General features: G+C 38.3%; 3 protein-coding genes across 5 annotated transcripts; 2 read left to right on the forward strand and 1 right to left on the reverse strand.

Annotated features, from left to right (window-relative positions):
• Positions 1 to 1385: 1385 nt before the first annotated feature.
• On the forward strand, positions 1386 to 9179 carry polk (polymerase (DNA directed) kappa). 2 transcript variants are annotated; one of them, XM_051423666.1, is made up of 15 exons: positions 1386 to 1481; positions 1654 to 1783; positions 2055 to 2174; positions 2329 to 2481; positions 2866 to 2997; positions 3107 to 3257; positions 3405 to 3620; positions 4465 to 4589; positions 4807 to 4973; positions 5059 to 5091; positions 5216 to 5312; positions 6039 to 6210; positions 6364 to 7332; positions 8367 to 8415; positions 8563 to 9179. In XM_051423666.1, exons 2-15 carry the CDS (start codon positions 1655 to 1657, stop codon positions 8642 to 8644), a joined length of 2595 nt encoding a protein of 864 aa, XP_051279626.1. In that variant the 5' UTR covers positions 1386 to 1481; position 1654; the 3' UTR covers positions 8645 to 9179. The 2 variants fall into 2 exon arrangements, with proteins under 2 accessions (XP_051279626.1, XP_051279625.1); XM_051423665.1 differs by having other exon boundaries at positions 1397 to 1783.
• Positions 9180 to 9744: 565 nt separating this feature from the next.
• ankdd1b (ankyrin repeat and death domain containing 1B) lies at positions 9745 to 15216 on the forward strand. The gene is made up of 15 exons (XM_051423677.1): positions 9745 to 10031; positions 10474 to 10574; positions 10726 to 10824; positions 10933 to 11031; positions 11379 to 11483; positions 11596 to 11697; positions 11856 to 11954; positions 12445 to 12543; positions 12719 to 12817; positions 13187 to 13285; positions 13395 to 13493; positions 13714 to 13809; positions 14211 to 14412; positions 14684 to 14815; positions 14939 to 15216. The coding sequence occupies exons 1-15, from the start codon at positions 9857 to 9859 to the stop codon at positions 14992 to 14994; spliced, it is 1662 nt and encodes a 553-aa protein (XP_051279637.1). The 5' UTR covers positions 9745 to 9856; the 3' UTR covers positions 14995 to 15216.
• poc5 (POC5 centriolar protein homolog (Chlamydomonas)) lies at positions 14894 to 25009 on the reverse strand. 2 transcript variants are annotated; one of them, XM_051423675.1, is made up of 13 exons: positions 24916 to 25009; positions 24060 to 24143; positions 23433 to 23586; positions 22639 to 22743; positions 22252 to 22451; positions 20397 to 20573; positions 20004 to 20108; positions 18678 to 18857; positions 18187 to 18370; positions 16488 to 16621; positions 16110 to 16211; positions 15837 to 16007; positions 14894 to 15721 (listed from the first exon to the last, which is right to left on the reverse strand). In XM_051423675.1, the coding sequence occupies exons 2-13, from the start codon at positions 24141 to 24143 to the stop codon at positions 15587 to 15589; spliced, it is 1731 nt and encodes a 576-aa protein (XP_051279635.1). In that variant the 5' UTR covers positions 24916 to 25009; the 3' UTR covers positions 14894 to 15586. The 2 variants fall into 2 exon arrangements, with proteins under 2 accessions (XP_051279635.1, XP_051279636.1); XM_051423676.1 differs by lacking the exon at positions 20004 to 20108.
• Between the last annotated feature and the right edge of the window lie 2454 nt (positions 25010 to 27463).

Below are 27463 nucleotides of genomic sequence, written 5' to 3' on the forward strand. Positions count from 1 at the left end.
CGTCAAGGTAAACACAGTAACGGCAGCACCGGAAGGTCTACACGTCTGCTTTCAAAATAAAATCGATTTTTAAAAAAAAAAGAAGAAATTTCATATAGAGATTGCAGTTTAATAGGAATATCGTACCAAAAAGGATAGTGGGGGGTAATGTATATGTATTTTTTTTTTTTTTTGGATGTAGAAATGACACGAAATGTGGGGACTGCACACGGGTTTAAAGGACACAGTCCATTTAGAAAATACCAAATGGATAGAAGAGTTTTATTTTGGCGAACCCTACTTGGGATTTTGCATTAACACTAAAAGGCTAAATTGCAATAAAGGTGTTTTTTTTTTTTTTTTTGGGTTAAAACAAATTTCCATCCATTGTGTTTACTGAGGGCATTTATCAACGAGTTTTATTCTTTGAGATGTTCTTTAGTATTATCTGATTGTGTAGCTGCTGTGAATCCTAGATAGACATACTTCAAACAAGGACAAAGGTTACTTTGTTATGGTTATAATTATTCTTAATTAATCTCTTAATCTTCTTTTGTAGACTACTTTCTATATATCGTGTACGTTCGACACAATAAAGACATTTCCTGTATATTTTTATCTTAATTAATTGATTATTATTTTTTGTTTAGTTAATTATAATAGCCTTGGACTATACTCAAAACTTAACTGGAAACACTTTATTTTATTAGATTTGGCGTCTTTGACAGGGGATAAAAAAAATAATCTATTTAAGATTTTTGGTGCAATGTGATCTCAAATACCTAGTCAGTAATTTATATTTAAAATATCTTTTATTGTATTTATTTATTTATTTAAAATATCCTTTATTGTATTTATTTATGTATTTAAAATATCTTTTATTGTATTTATTTATTTATTTAAATGATCCTTTATTGTATTTATTTATTTATTTAAAATATCCTTTATTGTATTTATTTATTTATTTAAAATATATTTTATTGTATTTATTTATTTATTTAAAATATCCTTTATTGTATTTATTTATTTATTTATTTAAAATATATTTTATTGTATTTATTTATTTATTTATTTAAAATATCCTTTATTGTATTTATTTATTTATTTAAAATATCCTTTATTGTATTTATTTATTTATTTAAAATATATTTTATTGTATTTATTTATTTATTTAAAATATCTTTTATTGTATTTATTTATTTATTTAAAATATCCTTTATTGTATTTATTTATTTATTTAAAATATCTTTTATTGTATTTATTTATTTATTTATTTAAAATATCTTTTATTGTATTTATTTATTTATTTATTTAAAATATATTTTATTGTATTTATTTATTTATTTATTTAAAGATGCAATTAAGTCCCGCCCATTCCGGCGATGACGCACGTATGCGGAAGTGCCGCCAAAACCGTCATCGTCACTGTTTTCAAAACATGTCTGGACGTTAGACAGCTGAGCAGGGTTTGATTCAGTGCTGCTGCTGTTCGGAGTGAAAGAGTAAGTTTATGTAGCTGGAAAAGACGCATACACAATGGGAAACATAGCGACGATATGTCACAGGTTTATTAACAAACTTTAAAAGAGTGGAGGTCGTCCTAAATTGGACTTTACTGCCAAACAACAACAACAACAACAACAACAAACGACTGTTTTCCGATCTGTTCTTCAGGATGGAGAATGGGGCTGCATCCACTAAAGCAGAGGGCTTCCTCTCCAGAATGGCCCTCAATGACAACAAGGCTGGTATGGAGGGTCTGGACAGGGACAAGATCAACAAGATCATCATGGAGTCATCCAAGGTAGATACTACAACTCAAATAATTAGTCCTGTACAAGACACCATTAATACTCTTCATCTGCCACATGTTCTCCCCTGCGTCAATAATAATCTTAACAAATATGGGTGATGTATAGTGTGTGGTGGACAGGATGAAATGTAAGATCCACTGTGTCACATCCCCAGTGCAATGACACAAAAAGTCCTAAAAATAGATGTGCTATTATAGATTTTTCATTATCGCCTTGGTACAGAATCTGTAACTCTTTAGTATCCTTGTCATTTCCCTGCAGGGATCTAGGTTTTATGAGAATGAGCTGAAGAGAGAGCAGCAGGTGAACCAGCGAATTGAGAAAATGATGTTACAAAAGGCACAGATCACTGACCAACAGTTAAAGAAAGCACAAGCTCAGGTAAGACATGCTATGGAGGTAGCTGGCGTTGGTTTCTTTTTTTTTTTCTCTCGAGGTCACTCACAAAAACACATGCAGACAAATATACTATTAAATAAAAAAGCTACATATCCAAAATATCATTCTACTTAAGCGCTCCAATCTCTCCTTACAGGTGGAGAGGATGACCGCTGAGCTGGAGAGAAGCCGTGATCTAAGCCGTGTGATTGTACATGTGGACATGGATGCTTTCTACGCTGCTGTGGAGATGAGAGACTGTCCTGAGCTGAAGGACAAACCCATGGCTGTAGGATCCATGAGCATGCTGGTGAGCAGTTGTGAAAGTAATGTCTTAGATAATTAATGCTACTGTACTATACTGCACATGACAGATACATAACATTTAGACACAAGCAAAACAGGGTAGAAATTTAAAATATTCATTACATAGCACGTTATTGTGATTGTCTTAACCATGATTCTCAAAGTATAATGCAGCGACACTACAGTTTCTTAAATTACAGTGTTAGAATAAGTCTTTATAATTTTGCAAATAATATATATTGCCAAACACTTGAAATTACAAATTAATTTCACAGTTCATTGCTGTACTATTAGAAATCACAGATATTTAAACCAGTTCCAACGTTATATTATATTATTGCCTCTGTTAGTAAAGTGTTTTATTTAGATCTCACCATTTCCTTTTCAGTCAACATCGAACTACCATGCCAGGAAGTATGGGGTCCGAGCTGCCATGCCTGGCTTCATTGCAAAGAAACTCTGCCCCAACTTAGTTATTGTTCCAACCAACTTTGATAAATACCGAGCTGTGTGCAATGAGGTAAGTGTGATGGCAAAACACACAAAGAAATGAATTCACTTACCTCAAAACAAATGCAATGCAAAATTTTGCTTCAACAGTTGCTCATGAATTTGTATTTTTTTGTTAGATCCGGGAGATTTTTGCCGACTATGACCCTCACTTCCAGCCAATGAGCCTGGATGAAGCCTATCTGGATTTTACAGACCACCTGCAACAGAGGCAGAGCTGGCCAGATTCCTCACGTACACATCGCTTCCGTGCCAGCAGCACCGCTACAGGCAGGACTTAATTATAGCCTAATATAGAATGATGATTGTGTTATTCTGTGCAACTTTTGACTCTTTTACTGTAGACAGGAAACATTTCTGTTTCATACACTAGAAATCCGTCTGATTATTGTGTGAAATCATTTATTTTCTGTAAAGATGAAGAGCAGATTGAGCTTCCCCAGGAGCCAGAGATGAAAGACCTCTCTCCGGTCCTGTTTGAGGACAGCCCGAGCTCCTCTCCCTGCTTGCCGGGCTCTGAAGGTGTCAGTGCTGCTGGTGGTGCGTTTGAGGTGTTTGGGAAGTCTGTTGAGGAGGCCGTGAGAGAGATGCGCTTCCGCATTGAGCAGAAGACCATGCTGACTGCCAGTGCAGGTGAGGGAAAAAACACTCACATTACTAATAAAACACTGTCCTTTTTGTCTGATTTATGTCTTGCTATTGTCAAATATTTTACTTTTTAATTTGAGCTTCACAGGAGAATTATAGCATATACTCCACTAAGTTGATTCATCTTGCTCATGAACCAGGTCTAACTGCATCCTAGCAGAGATTTTTTTTTTGCCTCTCCTCCCTACTTTCTGAACAAAAGCAAAATGTAAAAAATATGAGGTGACCGGAACCAAAAAAGCTCCGCGAAACAAGAAAGGTGTCTCCCGATGGGTCGATGAAGAAAACATTAAAAACAGGGTTTTTTTTTTCAAAAAAAAAAAAAAGTTTGAATTTTTAAAAAAAAAAAAAAATTTAAGGGAAAAAAAAGGGGAAACCAACAAAAAAGCCCCCCCCCCCCCCCCCAAAAAAAAAAAAAAAAAAAAAAAATTTTTATAAAAAACCAAAAAAAATATTTTTCCTTTTTTTAAGTTGTTTTATTTTAATTTATTTAAAAAAATTTTTTTAGGGGTAATTTTTAAAATTTTTAATATTTAAAAAAAAAAAAAAATTTTTTTTTTTTTTTTAAAAAAAAAAAAAAATTAAAAAAAAAAAAAAAAAAAAAAAAAAAAAAAAAATAAAAAAAAAAAAAAAAAAAAAAAAAAAAAAAAAAAAAAAAAAAAAAAAAAAAAAAAATTTTTTTTTTTGTGTACACTAAGTGTAATTCATTCATTATAATGAAAGTCTGCAGTCTTTCCTGCACATTTTGTTTAGAATTATGATCCACAATATGTTTTACCAGCCATTCAGTTACAAACACACTATTCAATAACGCTTTTCACTCTTCTAGGAATTGCTCCAAACACGATGCTTGCCAAGGTGTGCAGTGACAAGAACAAGCCTAACGGCCAATACAGACTCCCTTCCACTAGAGAGGCGGTGATGGACTTCGTCCAGAATCTCCCAGTTCGCAAAGTACAGTACACATTGCTCAAACTAAAACATAAACAGAGCCTTGTGGTGTATGATTATGGAAAGATGTTAGAATGTAATCCTGAGTTTTTGAATTATTAACGGCTGACAGATATGGTGTAAAGTGACTAATGATGTGCTGCAGACAGGGGAAGGTGGTTGAAAGAAAATCTATGTCAATATTTAAAGACAGTAAAAATGTGTTTGTGTATCCTTTCAGGTTTCTGGCATAGGGAAAGTGAGTGAGAAAATGCTAAACGCTCTGGGCATCAGTAGCTGTTCTCATCTTGGTCAGCAGATGGCGCTGCTGTCGATGTTGTTTTCAGAGACAGCCTGGCATCATTTCCTGCAGGTTTCCCTGGGTCTGGGCTCTACATATATACCTAGGTACTTCACTGTCTAATGAAACTCAACTGAAACAGTCCAGTTCAGAGAGAGGAGATAATACTCACTGTGTTCGCTTTTTATACAGGCATGAAGAAAGAAAAAGCATGAGCACAGAAAGGTATGGTTTTAATGACACATAAATAGGCACTGACATACCAGTAGTTGAATTGATTTCATTAGTGTCCACCCTCCTAACTCTCTTTAATTTCCTCTCTGTCCCACTCTTTCTGGCACCTTTACAGGACATTTAGAGAACTGAGTGAAGCTGAGGAGCAGTTGTCTTTATGCAGGGAGCTCTGTGAAGACTTAGCACAGGACATGAAGAAAGAAGGTCTGAAGGTAGTGAATGAGGGTTTATTTGTTGAACATACCTCTGTGGTCATCTTATGGACGAACAGGCTGTCTTAAACACACATTGGTCCTGGTTACATCAACCATACATGAGGTTATATTGTATATTCATAGTTTCCATTCTGTTACTGCTGTGACATTGCTTGGATGAATCTTGCCTTAAAACACAATGTGATTGTCTTAGACTGAGCAAAGAGAAGCGAAATAAAGCAATCACTGGGGATGTTTGAACGGAAATGGAATACACCACAAAAATACCATCTTATTCTTCCTAGAATCACCCTGACTCGAAACCGAATCTCATACAATTACCTCAACCTGTTCATTCCTTTACGAATCGATAGAGAAAGGACGGGATGGCTTGGCACGACCATCACCCCCCTGCCTGGGTCCCGATGTGGCCTTGATAGCTGGAGGAAATGGAGGGCCATTAAGGAGACAGCAGGGGCTACTATCAGCCTTAGAAATGTCTCCCTGGGAGATGATCACATTACTATGAAAGCGCTTTGTGGCGCGTTTATCACAAAAAGCATTCTGACAAATCAATCAGTGATACGACAGATTACACAGATTTCCACCTCTTTTCTATTTGTAGCCCTTCCATTCACTATCATTGATTATGATATAATTAAGGGCAGGCAGAAATTATCTCAACTGTTCTTGCTTATATGAATTCAACTTTATATTTTGTTTTGTTTTTTGTTCTTCCCAAAGGGTAAAACTGTTACACTGAAGCTCAAGAACGTGAACTTTGAGGTGAAAACCAGGGCGCTGACGCTGCCGTATGCTGTTGCTACAGTGGATGAGATCTTTTCTGTTGCTAAGGACTTACTGAAAACAGAAAGAGACAATGAAAGCCCCCAGCCACTCAGACTGAGGCTCATGGGTAATTATATATAGCAATGTAACTGACATACCAATTAATACAACTAACTTGAAATAAATCTAAATGATCTGTGACACGCTGCAGGTGGAAATAATAATACAGTTGTCATTCATTTTGAAGTCTTCTCCAGATAATTTGTTTTTGTGCTCGTAGGTGTTAGAATCTCTGCCTTTGTCACTTCGGATGATAAAAAGCCCCTACAGAAGAGCATCATTGGGTTTCTTCAGACCGGCAAGACGGACTCTGGTGGTTCCCAAGGAACCCATCAAAAGTTTGCCTGTTTTCCCCTGGCACAGAAGTGTCAGAGACAAGATGAGGTTCCCAGGTGGAGTAAACAGAGGGGGTTAGAGAGGAGCCAGACTGGTGAGGAACCCCAACAGTCTTTCTTCCAAAGGGCTCATGCCAAAAGACTGCAACTCCAGGCAGTGAATGCAAACACAGAAGAGGAAGGACATGGGGAGAATGCTTCTGAGATTACTTCCACAGGCACTCAAAATGGAGTAGAGTCATCAACAAAAGCTCATGACAACTGTACAGCCTCAGATCGCTCAGAAAATGACTTTGTTTCCCCTGTAGAGGCCAGAGCATCCACATCAGGCTGTGGCAGCGCAGTGTCAGAGCGCCTCACCTGTCCAGTGTGTTTCAGGCAGGTGGAGACGACAGATTTAAATGACTTCAATAGACATATAGACCAGTGTCTCAGCGATGCCTCTAGTAAGCCAAATCAATACACCGTTTCTGACACAGAGTCAGATTTGGACCTAGAGATTGACCATAAAGAATGTGAAGTGATGGAAATAAGAGCGGTGCAGTGTGAGGTTGAAGAAGATTTAACGTCGAACAGAACTCAGGAAGATCAGCGCAGCTTAAAAAGCGATTCTATTCAAACGGTTTTGATCAATGGAGACAACAAAACCGTGACCTCGCAACAGCCTCAGTCATGTAATGATAAAAGCCCCGTCCTCATCTGCCCAATATGTCAGCTGACCCAGGACAGCGATGACCTCATTATCTTCAACCACCACGTTGACCTCTGCCTGAACCGGGTGGTCCTACATGAGCTGGGGGGACAGACATCATCTTCCATAAATCTACCTTCTGTTACAAATAGCAAGGCCATAGGTAAGTGTATTAAATTCTGCAAACCTGGAACAACTGCTTTTTTTGGCCACTTGTGAGCAGCAGAAAAAATTGCGGTTATCAAACAGTTGCTTATTTACACATCCAGCTGTTACAGAGCCACATAATGAATGAAAGTCCAACATTTCCTCTCCCTTTATATGTTTTTGGTCTCTACCAACTCCTGATCTAAATATCTGGCTCTTTAGCTGCTAATTGCTCCACTGTGTTCACCAGCTAGTTGCCAACTGTGTGTCTGCTGTTAGGTGCTGAGCAGGTAGTGTGCAGTGGGTCTTTAGAGGTTTTTCGCTGAAAACAGCTGCCTGCTGTGGTCGAAAATGAAGCTGTGAGAGTGAACCAAAACATTAAAGATGCAGGCAGGACTGCTAAACAATGAGCTGAAACTCATTTGGGTGATAATGCTCTGTAGGTTCATCACTATAACCAACCCCTTTCACATTGTTTTCACTTAGTTATTTGATATACAAGTTATTATAAAATATTGATAATAGCTGCTTTAATTATTCATTTGGTTCCTTGTGTACTTCGGGGTTCCAGGTCTGTCAGTGTTTCCTACAAGGGTCTGAGAATATATCTATTTCTGCTGATGGCAGATACAATCCTGTTAATAATGTCTATAAACTGTGGCTGTATGACATCTTTGGAGTTAACAGAAAGAATGTCTATTTGGGAGGATGTCGATGGCCTATGACCTTGTTATTTACTGACAGTGACATTGTGTGAGAAGTTTATATCGATTCCTACAGAGAAAAGACATCTCATTTCAGCCCATGGGGCTTCCTTTGCCCTGGTCTTGGAAATGGCTAAATCACTTTCTCACCTATTCATTTCCTACAATGAACTGCACCCTGGTTTCCTCTTAAACAAGCCTGCCTCAGAAATTGCACTCTTTATATCCCTGAAGGGGTGCTGCAATTGTGTTCCTCCTCAGTGGATGTCATTTTTTGTCAGAGAAGAGATAACGATGGACTGTTTTTTTCTCGTCCATGTTCACGACTGTCTGTTTCTGTTGGCAGACGGAGGCCGTTTCCTGCCAGCGCAAGTAAGCAAAGGCAAAACCAAAAGGTGAGACTTCTTGAACACAGATTGCTGCTGCACAAAATGTTGGGTTGACATATATCATATGAATTTACAATTTACAAATGTCAACAAGGGATGTTAATTGATATCAAATTGTATGTGTTTCGTTTGTGTTGATTTCATGGCTTTCAGACGGGACTCGCCTTCCTCTCCTCCTTCTAAAAAGGCTAAAGGCCTCGGCCCTCGCAACACCATTGACAAGTTCTTCAGGTGACAGCTTTGCACGCAAAATGTCAATCCCGATCTTGAGGAACTGAGAGTTTTCTACTGGAAATGAAAAACATCTCTCCTCTTCTCCCTCAAACTCACAGACATTGCACACAAAGCCATATCTTTTCTTCACCTAAAGAAATGTTGTAATGGAGATCACTGATAGAGTCTAACTGCACTGATAATATATATTTGTTTTTCATAAGCCAGACAAACAAGAAATTAAATTCTGGCAAATTAATGTATATCATACAATATTTATGAACCTGTTGTCTGTCAATTCCAATTTCATTGCCTATTTTCTGAAGAGAAGACTATTTTAATGGATGGCTTTTATGTATATCTAAATGGATCATGATGGTATTTATTACATGCTAAGGTTAGTCTTATTTTTTTAATTTATCTTCATTGAGTTATTCAGATATTTCCAGTTGTATTTATTGTGTTCTTCAATAATAATGCTGTGTATGTTTAATAATGAAGAAAAAAGAGAATCATTCTCTAGACCAAAGTTGAAATAAATTACTTTTTCACAGACATTTCACTTTGTGTGATGTAATTTAATTTATTTATTTATTTATTTATTTTTACTGTTAATCCCCATACATTCTCTGTTAATCAGACTTTTAACCAAAAAGGAATTGGCTCACTGAAGAAACACAGAATTAGACTGGTTTAAAGTTAATTCAGGAGTAACACAAGCTCCAGATGAAACTGCACAGTGGCCAGGAGCAAACTGCATTTCGTTGTGTAAATGTGAAACATTAATGAAAAAAGAGTATGTGCAACTAGTCAAACATTCCTGCACAAACAAGTTAAACTACTATTAGAGCCTTATGTTAATCCTGTGTAAACAGTACAGTGTTCACAGAAATTAAAGTTAAAAACACACGTGGTATAGCATATTCATGTTACTCAAGGCATGATATAAACATAGTATTCAAGTACAGTCACACAGGTGAAGCATGACATATATTCTCTGTTGCTATCAGCAATCTCTTAAGGGTGTAAGCTGGTAAAGTAAACACAGACCAGCCCTCAAGCAGTAAGAAAGTTGGAGTACGCTTGCATTTCAAGGCATGCTGTCCACTATTTGAAGTGAACAACAGGGTTCTGTCTGATCTGTTTTCCTCAGGTGCTTTCAGTCAATATATTAGACTGTTTAATTTCACCCAACCGCCTTGGATAAACAAGAGGTAATTTAAATAGCTTTCCCATGGAGAAAAAAACTTTGGCTATCAGGGAGATGGTAAAGAAGCATCGTCCTAAGAAGGAGGATTTGGACCCTCGAAAGTGGATGAGAAAGGAGACTGTGAGGGGATTTGCTGACTTCATACTGAACAAGAACTCTGACAAAGATACAGACAACAGTTTTGACAACAAAGAGATGTGTGAGTATGCAAGGACAAGAAAATAAGAAAATGTGGTAGATAAATGAATAGACTTTGGCTTTACAGAGCATAAACATAATAGAACAGTATGGAGCAAAACTTTAAAGCAAGTTTCTGTTGAGTTTATACTGTTAGAGCTGGAGTTAATTATTAGCTATTGGTTGAGGTGTACTGACTGCATGCCCATAGAAAGACATTTCTTAATGTTTATCTTGATGTTTCTTTCCAAGAAGCACGTTATATTTGCACAAGGCTGAAACCTGAAACCCTTATCTCAGTTTACCTTACAGTATACTCCTGTTGAGGGTTTGACTCAGACACCATTATAAATGTATATCACATCAAATGATTGTGTATTAAGCCTACATACATGCTATTATGTATATCAAATATTATATGTAAATAGCCATGTGTAACACTTCCTGTCTGCCGTGTTGTTCAGTGCTTGAGGCAGAGAAACAGTTTATAGAAGCAGCTAAGAAAAATGATGTGGAGACCATGAAGACCCTGGGAAAAGGCCTGAACGCCAATGCAAAGAATGTGGTGGGTCTAGATAGAGAAATCCTCTATCTTCATCTCGTAGTGTGAACTGTGTACTGCATTGTATAATACCACACAAACAGACTTTATGGCAGGTAATTTGTTGGATTAACCTATTAAATAAATAATATACTGATCAAGTTGTTTGCCTCAGCATCACAGGACTGCCCTTCACTATGCAGTGGCAGGCAAAAACACAGAAGCTGTACAGTTTCTTCTACAGCGCAGGGTCAAAGTGGACCAAAAGGACAAGGTGAGAGGGATTGAAATGCCCACATCTGGAAACTTAAGCCACAGACAGAAACTTATGTAATATTTTTAAGTAATCACAACTTTCCATTTTGTGTTCTGTATCTGACAGCACGGCGTGGCACCCATTCATTTAGCTGCCTGGTTTGGCAGTTTGGAGATCCTGAAATTATTAGTACGGGCTGGGGCTGAGCAGAAGATTGAGAACGAGGTAAAGAAGCGGGAAGAGTTTTGTTCTGCTGTTACTCAGTAAGTGACAGAGAAAAACACTCAGAAATTGGGCCATTTGTCTTTTTATTTTGTGCAACCTTTCCAAAAAAACATCAACAACACATGCCTTCTCCTGAGACATGATTCATTTTCATCATCCTGGATTTCGAACCCAACATTTGTGTGCTTGTCTCGTTACAAAGACGCTTTTGGTCTTCTTCCTTTGTTTTCTTAATTCAACCATTCAACAAGTTAAATTTCTCTAACAATAGCAGATACTTAATCTTCACACTGCTTGATTAAACAAAATGTTTTTTTTAAATCATAACTTGTTTTTTTCCATTTCAGGAAGGACTGAACATCATGCACTGTGCTGCAATTAACAACAACACTGATATTGTACAGTATATTGTCGATGACCTGCAGATGAAAGAACTAGACAAAGATGACCAGGTATCTACTTGACGCTATTTTTTTTCCTAAATCAACTGTATAATTCACTCTCTGTACTACCAAAGTACATGCAATAAAAGTGATTGTTTGTACCTCGATGCTTCTATTTCAGTCAGGACACCGGCCATTTGCATTGGCGGCAGAGCATGGGTGTGTTGAAATGTTAGATATGCTGATTGGCCCGTACAATATGGCCACAATGAAGCCCAACAAGGTATGTGTGGACTTGTTTTTGGTTTGTGTGCATGTATTTACAATAAATTGATATTTTTGCTCACATGCCCGAGTGCACATTTGTGTGTCACACCTGCAAGAAAGCTCAAAGTCAAACGCTCTTTGATGTGAGCTGTTTCCCTCCTTCCCTTCTGCCAGAGAGGGGACACGCCCCTGCACTTAGCTGCCAGGAACAACCACTTGGACGCCCTCCAACTGCTGCTGCAGAGCTTTGATATTCGGGATGCAGTCAATATGGTAGACAATCACTGTAAACATCCTCTCTATCACGGTTTGGTTTGTGACAGTGTGTGCTCACTGGCTAATCCACTGCTGGATAGTGGCTCCACTTTGGATTAATTAAGATGTATCAAACATGTATTGGTTACTATTATATAACAACGCTAATTGTGTTCTGGCCTGAATTATCAGCTCTGATACATTATACTTGATAATATTGACTCGTTATATCTGGTCTAAGATTCTTCAAACCGGAACTGAAGCCTAATGATAATTGAAATTACGATGACAGTCATTACTTGTTACTGAATGACAAAAATAAATAAAATAAAGACTAACCAGAAATATATACCTGTTGAAGTTCCTTTAGGAAGGTTGTTTGATTTCTGATTCCAGTTGGTTATTTAACATTGTTACCTGAGAAGAATTTTCTGCTTCTGTTATGGCTATCTAGCACCACTACTATCTATTTTTTTGAGAGTCTTCTACGGAGTCTTCTGTGTTGCAGGATGGTGAGACAGCTCTATACCAGGCTGCAGACAATGGTCAGGAAGGATGTGTCCTGGCCCTGCTGGAGGCTGGCTGTGACCCCAACATCCTCACAAACGTACAACCATATAATAACTATAACACTGGAATCACTGACCTGATGCCCTGTTGTTATGTGTTACTGTAAAATATTTTTGTTATTAATCCTTCATGCATCAAAGTTGATGTGGTAAATGTTTTTTTGTACTGCCAGTAGGCGTAACAGCTAAACCTCCCTCTTTTCTCTTTTATAGTCCAAATGCAGTGCACTCCATTCAGTTTCAGAAAAAGGAGACACGTCTCTTGTCCAACTCCTCTTAGAGTACAAAGCCAATCCAGACTTCAAAAATCAGGTATGCAAACACAAGCTAGGTGGCAGCAGTACACTCTTTCAGTAGTTTTTGGGGTAACACACACACACACACACACACACACACACACACACACACACACACACACACACACACACACACACACACACACACACACACACACACACACACACACACACACACACACACACACACACACACACACACACACACACACACACACACACACACACACACACACACACACACACACACACACACACACACACAAAATCTGTGCTGCTGACGCTCTGTCTGGATGCATATCATTGTCATTTTACATATATTCCCTAAAAGCAAACAGTTCATTTCTTGGGCTCATGTTGTCTAACAGGATATTTTTGCTCTCAGGACGTAGACGCTCCTCTCCACCTGGCAGTGAGGAACAGTCACATCGCTGTCATCCATTCTCTATTAAAGGCTGGTTGCGACATTAATGTCACTGATAAGGTATGATCCCTCTAGTAACAATAAATTAAGATGTTAGCCAAAGTATATATAAGACACAAATAGAGAATATGTTTGCTGCGTTGTATTGACCTATGACATGAACTGTTAGAGGTCCCAGACTGCCATGCATCTTGCTGCAGAGCTGGCCAGAACAGAAGTTGTGGAAATGGTTCTTAAATCGGGGCTGGATCTGACACTCCGGGACAGGGTAAGAATTCAAACAAATACAGATTCTAAAGCTAGCGTAGTGTAGTTGCAATATAAGCTAAATGATGCTCTTGGCAAAATTCAGATTCTCAGGCCATTAAAAGGGCAAAAAGCTATATTCATACATGATACATTGAAACTTTAAGAAAAATCTAATTCTACATTTGATGCCTTACAGTTCTTATTAAAGTTTGTGTATTTTGTACATGTTGGATTCGTAGCAAGATAAAACGGCTCTGGGTGTGGCAGCCAGAGCGGACGAGGTGATTATTGTGGACATGATCATCAAAGCAGAAAGATACTACGCCTGGAGGACGGTGAGAGATAGCGAAATGATACTTGAAACTTTTACTGTTTTCACGTGTGCCCTAATCCACTCTTGAGGCTTTGAAATCAATAATTACATTCATCACAAATGATTCATTTCCTAACGTCACAATCTAGATTAGTTGAATCCCCTCTAATACTATTAAAGCATCCATGGTAAAATATGACTCACAACCCAGAAACATTTGACAGCTAATCAATCAAATCAAATTATCAATTTAATTAAGGGTATGCCTGATTCCCTTCCCTTTTTGATTTTGTAACTCTGACATTCATATCATTGCTAATCATGAGTGTAAGTGTGTTTCCAATAATCTCTTTCCATGTCACTGTGCTATCTCAAGGTTTTGGCCTTTATCAATCTGCTGACGTGATTTAATTGCCCTTTCAGGACAACCCTGAGCTTAATGAGAGTGTTCACAGCGAGTTTCCACTAACGTTTAAACTCGACCACCGCTATGAGACCAAGCAGCTCCGTTCGATGGCCTGGCGTCTGGCGTACGAGCTCCTGAAGCCAGGAGAGTGGAAAAGACTGGCAGAACACTGGGGCTTCACCAAGGAGCAAGTGTCAGCCATCGAAGAGCAGTGGACAGGTGCCACCATTCACACTGGATGGACAGACTTTTAACTGTGCATTTGGAAACCCGAAATTATTATAACATATTGTTTTTGTGTTAAAGATTCAAATCCCTCAATTAATGAGGAAAATGTGGACATGAAAATGAATATTCTTGGATAGCTTTATTATTTAAACAGACTGGCTATTTTTCTATTATCTTTTAATGCACATAGGCAATCATTAGGTTATTTTTACTAGTTGAATTGTTTCCCTAACAGCACAGTGCTATGTGTGTTTGTCCACAGGTCAGCACAGCTATAAAGAGCATGGGAACAGGATGCTGCTGATCTGGCTCTACGGGGAAGAGTTGGCTCAGAAAAGCCCTACTAAAGAACTCTTTGAGGGCCTTATCCTCACAGGGAACAGGAAAGCTGCAGGTACATTTGGTTAACAATTTTTTCAAACAAATATACTGAGACTACATGTTTAAACCATGTAGCTGTGCCCACAGGGGATATGTGCCAAACTTTTATTATAGAAAATGTTCATTTGTCTTACAGATCAGATTCGGCAGGGAGTAGAGAGTGCCAGCAGTAAGAGCTGCTGCATTTTATGAGAATGAACACTGCAATGTATGGACTGACAAAATGAACTTCATGTTTACATCATTTTAAAATACTAATCTGTACAGGATGTTAGCCATAAAATAATTTATTTTAAAAATAATATAGTGCGTTAAATCACTTACATATGGCTTTGGTTTAGTAAACTTAGTAAACTTGCGGTGTTGGACGGTCAGTCTCAATTAAAAACATCAATAACACAGATATTTAAATTATGTGATTGTACACATTACAGTAAAGTTTCACCTGTGCATAATTTAAAGTAAAAAATAAATGTCCATTTTGCAATTCTAAACTCTGTCCAGCTGGTAATGATTAAAAACATCTACATTTGCTGCTCTAAACACCTATGTCTTTGTAGTACTTTCCTGAGAAAAATGCTATTGCTCGGGAAATTGTGCCTTTCACATTCATGAAAGGCAGTTGAAAAATGTTAATCAAATGTTTGCTTAAAATGCTCAAATTCATTTCAAGATATCCAAATAAAATGTACTTGAAACTAATGCCAAGGTAACTATTTCTAGGATTGTTGCATAGGATGTGTGAACTTTTAAAGACTAGACTAGATGAGATATGTCTGAGTGGTCAGTCAACTACTTTGATGGAGTGCACATGGCATGTGCTGGACTGTGTTCTGGAGGAGCTTCTGCCTCCGGCTGAGCTCTGTCCCTGTTGGGCGGGGCGAGGAAACTTAGCAGCTGTGGCCTGACCAACAGTGACCTGAATTAATGAAACAAAAGATAATGGTTCACGTGACTAAAATAAATATGTACACATAATAACACATAAATAGTAACACCTCAGAGTAACAGTACTGGTGCACACTATCCCATACCTGAGTAACAGGGTGATGGCGTTCAATTATCACAGAGCTCATGGGCGGAGCCACACCCATCACCTGGAGGTTGCTGCGTGCAGCCTTACTAACATCAGTACGTGCAGTGATGCGAGCCGTTACAGTCTTTGAGGGTTTTTGTTGACTTGCTGTGATGACACGGCCACTGACCTGAAACACAAAATACAGCATCATGTGATTACTGTTCTAGAGACTTTATTTCAAATGTTGTGGTGTTGGTCAACAATTTGATGATATAATCTTAATGCTAACCTGTTTTTGGGAACTTGCAGTGCCCCCAAGTGGGAGTGAGCTTTGCACCACTGTAGTAGGAGGGAGAACCTCTCCCCTGGACATGGGGGCACCAGAGCCCCCCTGAGCACAAAGGAATCAGGAACAGAAGTAGGATTTAGAGAAAGTGCAGCAAATAAAAACAGACAGAAGGAATAACAAAAGCAAATTTAACACTACTACAAATAATTGTTTTAGTTGAGTGTGAGGCCAGAATCTGTGGTGGTATAAGGTAAGAACATAAAAATTCTAAATTGAAGAAAAAGAACATTGTGCAAATACAAAAATATATTCAAAGTTCTGATTTAGACACTTTCTCTGTGAAAGAAATATTTTCATTAGAATTGGTGAGTGTCTCACCATATCCTCTACTTCGCTGTGGGAAGGCTCCGGACGGTCAAAGTGGACTGGGCTGAACCGTGTGGAAGAGATGGGATATGGCTGAAGTTGAGCAAACGTAGTAGAGCCAGGCTCATCCTGAGGAGGCAGAATATCTTCAAAAAGAAAAAAAAAAAATTGAATCAGACTCAGAATGTTCTGAATCAACTGATCAGGTAATCTTGATGACTTGTGTCCTGCCTACCATGTGATATTTCCTTTTGGTTGAACAATCTTTACTTTTTAGCTCTCAATACTAATGATTAACATTGGCAATGTTATATATAATTAAATTTTAGTTGGCATACCTTCATCCTCTCTTTTTGTTGTTAACATATGTTAATAGTACAATCTCTAAACAGAGTATGTAGCAGAAAAGCCAGTGCCAACTACACACCCCTGCTTTGGCAAATTAAAAAGGTGGCTGATTAAGTGTACCTCCTATCAAGTATGTGTGCTTAAAAAGGCTCAATATAACTTCATTTTTTTAAAAATTTATTTGTTACTTTGGTTGGCAAAAATGTGATCGAAGAGAAAATCAACTCAAAGTTCAAAGCAACAGAAAAGAGTAACCAATTAACAGCCCAGTTTGACAGTAAAATAATGTAATGCATTTCTCTTTAAACTCATTAAACCTGAAAGCAGATGGATGAGCAGAAGATTGTGCTGGAGTTCACTTGTACAAGCTAAAAACAGTGAATTCCAGCTTTAGCAGCCATGTGCTCAAAGAAACTAACAGACTAAGAACAGCAGAATAGAAATGTTGCCTCATCTGACAAATCCTGATCTTTGGTGCAAAACGCTGATGACAGGATGCAGGGTGTGAGTTTGGTGTTATCAGCAATGAAACCATAAATCTATCCTGTCTAGCATCAATGGGACTGTGTGATGATAATGGTGTAATGCTATGACTTTTTAGGTACTGTAATTTAAATGCTCTGTGAACCTAAGCACTGTTGATCTACTGCACCTCTTGTTGACTACGGTACCACTGTCTGGTCCCAGATTTATGAAAATGATGTTTGTCGACTCCAGTGGTTCTCAACCTGGGGGCTGGGGACCATTGAGGGGCTTTCAAATATTGAGAATATTCTAATTTCACTATTCATTATTTCATCATGTGTATCAATTTGGGACTTCTTCACACCAAAAAAAGATACACAAATATCCTGTGTTGTCCAAAGCCCTCACCCCAACCTTCACAATGTTGACATACTACTAAATAACAGGGATTACATGATTTAATACATTTTTGCAAAGGGCTATTGAACTTTCTCAGCCAATCTTTCACTGCCAAATCAAGGTTACAACCTGTGCAAAGTATCCCTCAACCAGCACTCAGCACATCCACTGACTCATCACTCCATTAGATGAGTCAGTGAATGACTTCAAGAAAAGAACAAAGACCCCCGTCATCCACTCCACTCATTCATAAATCTTCACAATTGTCAATAGCACACGGCTTCACTCTATTGGAGAAATGGTGTTTCTGGTGCTGAATCAATACAGCACAGACGCAAGGCTAACAATGCCTTTATGGTTTGCTGTATAGAGCAGGGGACTATTTATGTAATTATGGGGCTTGTGATGAGTGTTGAACTGTGCAAGTTTTAATGTGCTAGTTGTTTAAAAAGACAGAAATTCTCTAAAAATAGGTTTGTGTGGTCATTCTGTTACAGACCATGTTGTTCATGACCGGGAGGTTGCTCTGGCTGTCCCTCTGCGCTGTGGAACATGCTGAGAGCCTCCATGTTGAGAGCACACACGCCCCTCATGAAGGCTTTCTTCATAGACTCCTCATAGCGCTCTCGCTCTAGTCGTAGTCTCTGAATCTCTGCCTGGGCCTTCTGTATAGCCTCACAGTGCTGTGGAGACAGGTAGCAGAGTACAGAAAGAGCCAGTCATTTATCAGTGTATATGTAACTGACAAGAACATCTGATGTGGTGTCTTTCTTTCAATTTTAGGCCTTAGTGTTGTACCGTTGATATACATCTGTAACACCATCAATAACATTGTTTCCCTAGTGAAATGTTCAAATTGTATGTATTTATAACAATTCACTGAAGAGATGATATAACACATCTATGAGGAAGAGTCAAGAATGAATGTAGCGATGCAGCATCACCATACACACACTGTTTCACATGCAAGTCCTCTGGCTGCTTATTTACCTCTGCCAGCTTGGCTTCATACTCTGTAGACAGGTTGGTGCAGACCTCTTCAGCCCTTGCACGGCAAGCCCGTTCTACCTTGACCTTCCAGTGTTTCTGGACCAGCGAGTGCCAGGCTAACCACACCTTCTTCTTCAGCTGCATATTGTAGTGCTGTCGAGCCACTTGAGCAGCATGAACCTGGCAGGGAACCACAAGACCATGAAAATATTCACAAGGAAATAATTACACCCATAATTCATTCTTGTGCAGGTGCAGTACATTTTCTCTCATAGTGCACTTTCTGTGTCATGGTTTAGACAAAAATATGAGTCATCCACTGAATTTTACATTTTAAAGAAATGGCCTAAAGAGTTACTTTGTAAATATAAATAAATAAATATTTCATTGATATTTGATGCACTTGTTAGTTTGATATGCAGTATGGTATGAAAAAGGACAAATTGTTAGTGCACTGACAAAGTTTCACGTATGTTAATTTTGTAAGATGAGATATTTTTGTAAAATTAGGCATGTGCATGTTCAGTGTGCAGTGACATAGTGATGTACGGGTCGTTAACTCATGCAAAAACAGATCATTTGCATAAACCATTAAAATGCACTGACAGTAATCTACATTCATTATTAGTAATTCTACATCTATTTCACAACAAATACACATGCAATACACGAAAATAAAAACTAGAAAAACATAAATCATACTATGTGACTAAAACTAACAAAAAACATTAATCACAGCCCAAAGTAGTGAGTGAAATGATGATTCAAAGATGATCAATAAGATGGTGAGATATTAAATTATAATGCTCATGTGATGCTCATGTACAGAACATTACTTTATTTTTAAATATTGTTATTTTATAGTCAGTTCCATTATCAGTGTTTCCCAGAGAATTTATTTCACCCAAAAGTGATCAGTCCCACCAAAACAAATATTTGATTCTGCCCTTACCTTTTGTTTTTTTCTCTGTGCCAGAAAAAGTAATCTTTTAAATTATTGTTAGCAGTTGAAAAATTCAACTTTTTGTTTTCTGTTAACTAAACTAGTAAGCATGTGTGTGGATTAGTGTAAAAAGAGACAAGAGAGACAAGCGTATTATTCAAGATGTGAGAGATGAAGACAAAGGAGACAAACAAAGAGCAAACAGGGATGCTGTTTGAATAAGATGCTCCTTACATAAAAGAAGTCTATGAAATTCAGCCTGTCAAGAAGAGAGTTTTCATTCCAATCTATAAAAACACCTTTGAAGACACTCATCCAAACTATAAATACCACCACAAAAAGGTTTACAATCTGTGGGAAACACCACAATGTCATCGGTTTACCTCTTCTTTGGCTTCAGTGTGCTTAAGTCTCCAGTGAGTGAAGGCCCTCATCTTTTCAAGCTTTTCTTTTTGTCTGTCCAACACCTGGCTCAGGTTCAAGATCACCTGACACACCACACAATATGCTTGTCAGTCTAAAAATTGGACAAAGGTGTTCCTCATCGTTTTCTTTCAAGTGCTAAATGTACATAAGCATGGGAGACAGAATGTGCAAGTGAGCAAAATATAGATATATGATATCTTAGACGTGGGTTAAGTGCATCCAGTCCTACACCAAAACTTTATAACAGAACGATGGAAATGAAATCTCACTTTGGAACTCAATCCATGTCCAACCAACCAGTACATTGTATCCTGGAGAAAATATAAATAAATAGATATACATGTAGTCACCTCATCTTTTCTCTGGTTGGACAACTCGTAGGTGTGTAGCAGCCCCTTAAGGCTGTCCAGCTCTGACTTCAGGCCAGCTGTCTTGGTTGCATACTTCTCCCTCTCTTTCCGCATCTCCAGCTTGTGTTGCTCCTTGAACGCCAGCTTCCACTTCCTGAGCTCAGTCAGTACATTTGACTAATTAGGGAATAGAGGGTGGGACAGTCACAGTGTGTTCATTACACTACTTTAGTAAATATGGACATATGTACACGTATCTTCAGTTTATTATAAACTAGATAAACAGGTGTGCCAGAGGTTTTGTGACTGAAAGCAATAACAAAATGCAGAAACCTGGCAGATTTCAGATAGTCTTTGGAAATAGTTTCTGGAAATATATAACAAATTCCTAGTGAAGGATTTGATTTACAGTTCTGATGTGCAATTACATTTTACAGAGGTACACCTCTAGACGATTCAGGGGTCTAGAACAGGAACAACCTAATGCAGAAGTACAGCGTAATTTGGCCTTAGAGGAGATTGTGACCTCAGCTAAATCTCTACAGGGTCAAACATTACCAAAACATGTAAATATGAACATGTTTGGCCTATAAGGAGGTAAAACAACAGATTTTCTGTATGTCTTCCACTACTACAGTCAATGGTTCACCACTGCCTTTTCCTAGATCCAACTCAGCTTAGCAGGTGATTGGTTGTCATGAGTCCTCCATGAATGAGCTGTACAACATCAGAAGAAAAAGGGCAAGAAGGACACCCACGTCCAGGCACTCACCTCCTCCAAAATCGGAGACACAATTTAAAGGTCACTGGTGCCATGAAGAGTAGAGCTGTCATCCTATTCAATGAGCCCTCCTGAGACCCAGACACTTTATATTTCCTTTATAATCATCACCAATACACCTACAATACAATACACCTCAGTATTTCTTACATTTAATCCATCTCAGTCTAACTGTCTCATTGCATGAGCATGGGAAATGTCAATATAAACCTGCACATTTCGGATGCCTGTATAGTATGCTTTGTATAATTATATATGATCTGTAACATGCAGTGAGAGTGGCATAATCATTAACTATAAGGTCAAACACATTTCAGCTTTTTCCACTACCCACTATTTTAGGTTTTTTAAATGAAGCCCAGCACATTAAAATGTGTATGGCAGGAACTGCATAATTTGCCTTTGCATATTCTTAACCCAGGGCTGACCGGGGATAACATAGCCCTTAACCTAAGGCCAGGATTAAACTACTCACATTGTGCTTCTACCTTCTACTATCCCTGGGTCAAGTCTCCACATTTATGTTTACATCCAACTTTTAACCCTGTGTTTAGTTGATTTTTGGGGTGGGGGGAAATCCTGCACTCGGAGCTAACCCTAGGCTAAAATCAGGGTTAGAATGTGCCAGGATTGTAATTGCGTGAAAGTCTTCTTAGCCTGGGGCTAACAGCTCACTTAACCTGGGGCTAAGAAGGTTCCCAGTCCTAGTCCCAGGCTATGTGGAGTGTGAAAAGCCCTTTAATGCTCTGTTGACACTGTAACATAGATTTGATCACTTAAACACCTTAAAATTAAACCTCTTAATTATGATTAAAATACATATTTTTCTCTGTTCATTTTCATTATTTCAATTTATCAAAAAATAAACCTACTTGGGCCCATTCTGCTGTTAATTGCTGAAGCCCAAATGACAACATATACATATATTATTGTACATATACTAAAGTTGTTATTATTTAGCTGTGTGAGATTCCTATATATATATAGCCATACAACATTGTCTATGGTCAGCTCTCAAGCAGACAGCAAACAAGAGCCATTAAACTGATTGACTGTGTAAGGAAGCAAACTAACCTTCAGGTTGTTGCTCCACGTGTCCAGAATGTTCTCCATCTTGCTTATGTTTTCCTCTGAGATAACCATGTCTACAAGAGCAGACTCAAGGGGGTCTGGGCTGTTTGACCTAGACCTTTCAGGTACCTTGTGTAACCTGTCTGAAAGAGTGTTTGAGAACACTGACGCCCTGCTAGATGGCCGACCTGTCATCTCCTCAGCTGAAAGGTAAAGAAAAAAGAAAGAAACACAGACAGACAGAATATCATTGGCAAATGAGACAACATTGCCACTGGATGGTATTCCTAAGCTTTTTTGACATTAAGGGAAATTAATATTATATTAATATTATTAACTACTAGAGAGCAAACCTAACATTTGTTTCTTTGTATTGTTAATTCAGTTTACCATGAGAGGCTCTCAAGTATGTGGAGGGCTCAACAATCAAGGGAGTGGCCTGGGATCTCATACTCCTGCTAGAATGCCTCCCATCTTGAGCTTCGGTGGCAGTATCTGACAGAAGACAAGAGAGGCGGGGGAAGGAGGAAGCACAATTGGAAATAGATTTTTTTTAAAAAGGGAATGCTGCTAAAATAAAATTTGAACTGGAATAAGTGAGCAAAATCAAAGATAAAAGTAAAAGTCAGAAAACAAAAGACAGTTTAAGAACAGGAAAGGTGATGGCGAGAATGCTGAATAAGATGAGCATGGCTCCTCGTCCAGGAATGCATTTATGTCAATATCTTAATTAAATCCTGCAGGGGGAAGAGAAAGCCTGCACTCTAAAGAGCAGTATGGGCAGAGTGCCAGGAGATCATTACCAGTCGGCCGTCTGCTTTCTACATCCCTGTGCACTACTCCATGACAGTTAAAGCACTAAACCTCCAATGAGAGCTGCAGCTGGAGCTGAGGGGGGGTGATGGACTGTTTAAGATGTGGGTGTCGTAGGGGAAAGAGATAGGGGGTAAAATATGACAGACTGATATCATATGCATCTTGACTAGACTGGTTTAAAAGCTCAAAATATGAGGCCGATAAAAATACACAAAATTCTTTCCATGTTGTGATGCCAAATCCTTTTTGACAGCTGATCAGTTGATGGGGGCAGTGTCTGGAAGGGCTCAACTTGTGTTTCTGTCAGAAGGGCTTAGTGAAACGTGTGTGTATGAATGTGTCCGGCATACAAGAGGAATCCAAGATACCTGCTGGCCGCTGTGATTTTATGTCATCTTTTCTCTGGGAAGTTCGACCCTCTGCAGACAGATACGAAGTGCTCAGTCGGTGCAAGTGAGCACTGTTGAGTGTCTGAAGCTTAGGGGTGACCACAGCATAGCGGAGGAGCTCCTCATACTCATCCTGTAGATCCATAAACAGTAAAAAAACAAAAAAAAACAAAACAACAACAACCAGTGGGTTCAAGTGTCTATTGATGACCATTTTATTCTTTCCCTCTCTCTCTCTCTCTCTTTTTTTTTTTTACAATCAGTATGTTATTTTCATAGTTTCTTATTTTCATGGTCATTGTTCCTGTTGCTTACGATAACACTTTCGTCTTCATCATTGTCAAGACACAATGCAAAGACAATGTTATATATGGCTTTGCAGTGAGTTAATTACTAAATTGGTATTTTAACAAATGACTATGTCAAATGTGTGGTTTGGATTATCGATTGAAACTGGGTGTATGTTTAAAACTGGTTTGCTTGTCTAATTGCATGTGTTGCTTTCTCCAACAGACTTCACTCTGAAGATGTGCTACACAATGTTCCCTAGTTGTGATAAATGTATAAAAGGCAGATAAACTGTGAAGGTTTTTTTTCTCAAATCACCTGAAGCTCAGAGGAGACAGAGCTGCCCTGATCAGAGTCCTTGGGCAGAACAGGACTGGTTGGTTCCTCTTCGTCTGAGGACATCTAGACACAAATATACATAGTTGGAATGGTATTAATTTAAGAAAACGCTACTGAAAGAACAAACTTGTCAGGACACGTATGTTTCAACATACTGCAATTATTTTTGGGGGAAATTTGATTTCCACTGAAAAAAAAAAAAAACTACTAAATTCATGATGATATAAATTTGTTTTCTGTTTTCTTGAATCTGCAGAACAAGGCTTGTAGGCCAGCGTAACTCTGCAGCACAATATTTCATTATAAAGCTTTTTTGTCACACATTTTATCTTTATCAAAAAAAATATTACAGCTTCTGCAATTTGCATATTGCGATTTTGATAACTGTGTTGCCCTACATGTAAGTTAATATGTTGTAGGGTGTGGTTTATACATAGTGCTTCATAAATTAAGTTTTTTAACCACAGGGACAAACGATACAGTTCATGAAGAGGCTTACACTGTCTGTTTGACCTGCCAGTACATGTTGTATAATGATACAACTTTAACGTCATATACAGGACATTTAAACGGCAATGTTAACTAAACACGTTAATACAAAATCTCCCCACAGCATTAACGATAATATATGATAGTGTTAACTTTCTCCAAGTAAGTTTCTGGCGAAGTTAAAACTACATAGAGCAGAAACACACGCTTCCTTTTTGTCCGCAAAGCTGAAAAACATAACAACTGTTTTGAAGCAAGTAGCGCTGTTTCACCGTCTCTAAGGGTAAACTATCACTAACGTTAAGAGATAACGTACCTACACAGCCAATAAGTATGGTTAGTTTACCTGTTATGTATTTCTATACAGGCTACCACACTTCTCCGTGGTTGGTGTTTACTCCGTCAGTTGGAAAATGCTTGCTTTGCCGTTTCAAACGGACGCACTCTTAAACAACAGACTCTGTGATTGGCTATTGTTTCAACGACATCCTGCTAAATCGTTTCTGATTGGGTACAACGTTTCCGTGGTAACGGTAAACGGAAGACCCACTGCAGCACAAATCAAAACCTCTGCTGAAGCCTGTTCTGTGATTTTGACAGTGCAGCTCATTTGCTTTACATTTATTCTGACAGCCTGAAGCAGTACAGTGTTGTGAGTATCATAGTGCATCTCAGGCTCTAGCGGTCATGTTAGGAAGACTTATAATGACTTATTATTAGTACAAGGCCTGCTGGTAGAGTGAGCACACACAATAAGCCAACTACAGTCCACACAGACATTTTCTAGGCAACTTCATATTAGTTAGTTTACGCATTAATAATAATTTTCTCGAGCGATCCAAGGTTGACACGTCATTGTATAAAGGGGTATGTTGTTTAGGTTTATGGTCAGATAATCCAATGAAAATTACAATAATGGACATTTGGAACAAATTATTTCAGGGAAAACCACAGCTGGCAGTTGTGCCCATTGAAAAGAGCCAATCTGGTTTTCAACTTGCATCAGACACGCTCCTGCATAGAGATAAGCTGATTAAAATGGTCACAAGGAAGCAAACTTACCTGTCTAAAAAAGGTGTAAGTCATTGGGGAATACCACCACCCCGTGAACCTCCCTGTGGCCATTTTCTGTGTTGTTCACTTAGGCAAAAAAACAAAATGAGTTACAGCAATGTCTTAACCTCCTCAAGACCTAGTGCTTAACAGTATTAAGACACATATGTGGGATAGGCCTAACAGCTTGGCAGTCCAGGGCTGGGACAGACTCTAGAGAGGAGAGACATATGGTCCCTCTCAGCCGTGGCAGAGCTGCAAGCAGTACTGTTGGACTGGAGCCTCCTCACCACCTGGCTGAGTGCTGAGAGTACTCCACTGTCCGAAGGAGTCCTGTCAGCATTGTCATAAGACCTGCAGGCTGACTTTGAAAAGGAGGAATGTATGGTCGTGACACTGCAATAATTGTAATAATTCTTGCAACTACAACTTCTTTGCACCTTATCTACCTATTTATCTCAAAACTCAAGTGTTTTATTCTATTGTTGTTGTCTTATTTAAATGTACCTGGCTGCTATGATGATCCAATTTCCCTTCAGGGATTAATAAAATCAATCAATCAATCTATCTATCTATCTATCTATCTATCTATCTATCTATCTATCTATCTATCTATCTATCTATCTATCTATCTATCTATCTATCTATCTATCTATCTATCTATCTATCTATCTAATCTCCATCAGATTTAGTCTGATACATTTCATATAAATTACACATTATAAACAAAATTATTACTTAGTGCAAGAAAGCCTTGGCACAGACACCCCTCAGCGCACACACGCACACACCTTTTTTTTCATTATTACATGTCTTGACAGGCTATGAATTTGAACCAGAATCATGAGGCACAGAGGATAATCCTCGCTGCTCTGTGGGGAACGGAGGTTTCCTGTTGAATGACATGAAGTCTTAGCTCCCACAGATTACTTATTTCCATTTCAGAGCAGATGATTCACATGTTCTGAAAGGTTTTGGTGATGTGTTCATCACAGTTTCTCTTTTAGGGTGATTTTCGTCATCCCAACTTGGCTTGTTAGTCTTGTTGCTTTTTCATCATGCCATTGATGTTAAACTGCTTGTCTGCTTTTGTTAAGTCATTAAAACAAGGACTAGTCACAGATAACTGCATGGTTTGTGTAAGCTTTGTAGAAGGGCCAGCAGCATTTTAGGCATATGTACTGTATCTGTCTTACTGGCAGCACTTTAATAGCACAATACATAATAGCCAACTGTTAAAATGGTTTAGTGCCCAGTCTTTTCTTGTGTGATATTTGTACTATTAATTGCATCATGTTATATGCCTCCATGTTGGATTAAATACAGTTACATTAAATTGAATTACTATCTCTCAAATATATAAAATCCACATTCTCTTAATTAATGCAAATCAATCAAAGGATCAGCCGTTACGCGAGTACATCCATAAATAAAATGATAAACTGATTTTAAGTGAGTTTCAGATAGACAGACAATAGAAACAGGCCTCCATTGTGTACCCACTCTGTATAATGTTTTCCCTCTGTTGCAGACAAAGGTAATAAACTACTGTTGATAGTGGTTGGATTAAAGCCAGTATTATTGCCTCAAACCTTTCTTTAGATCCCTTTTGTAAATTTCACCTTCCTTTCAGCTAAAGAAATGCACCTGGGCCTGTGTGTTGAAATGGGATTCAGCTCACATTCTTCTCTCATAGCCTGTTCAATCTGTTCCAGGACAATAATCACAATCCATTTGACTTTCTTCCCCCTGGTATTTTAGCTCAGGTACGTTAGACTATTCAGGGCCTTGCAATGGTAGACAGAACAGAAATTAGGAAATAATGTTCTGTGCTTATACAA

This window comes from Dicentrarchus labrax, unplaced genomic scaffold (assembly GCF_905237075.1).
Source record: "Dicentrarchus labrax unplaced genomic scaffold, dlabrax2021, whole genome shotgun sequence".
NCBI lineage: Eukaryota > Metazoa > Chordata > Actinopteri > Moronidae > Dicentrarchus > Dicentrarchus labrax.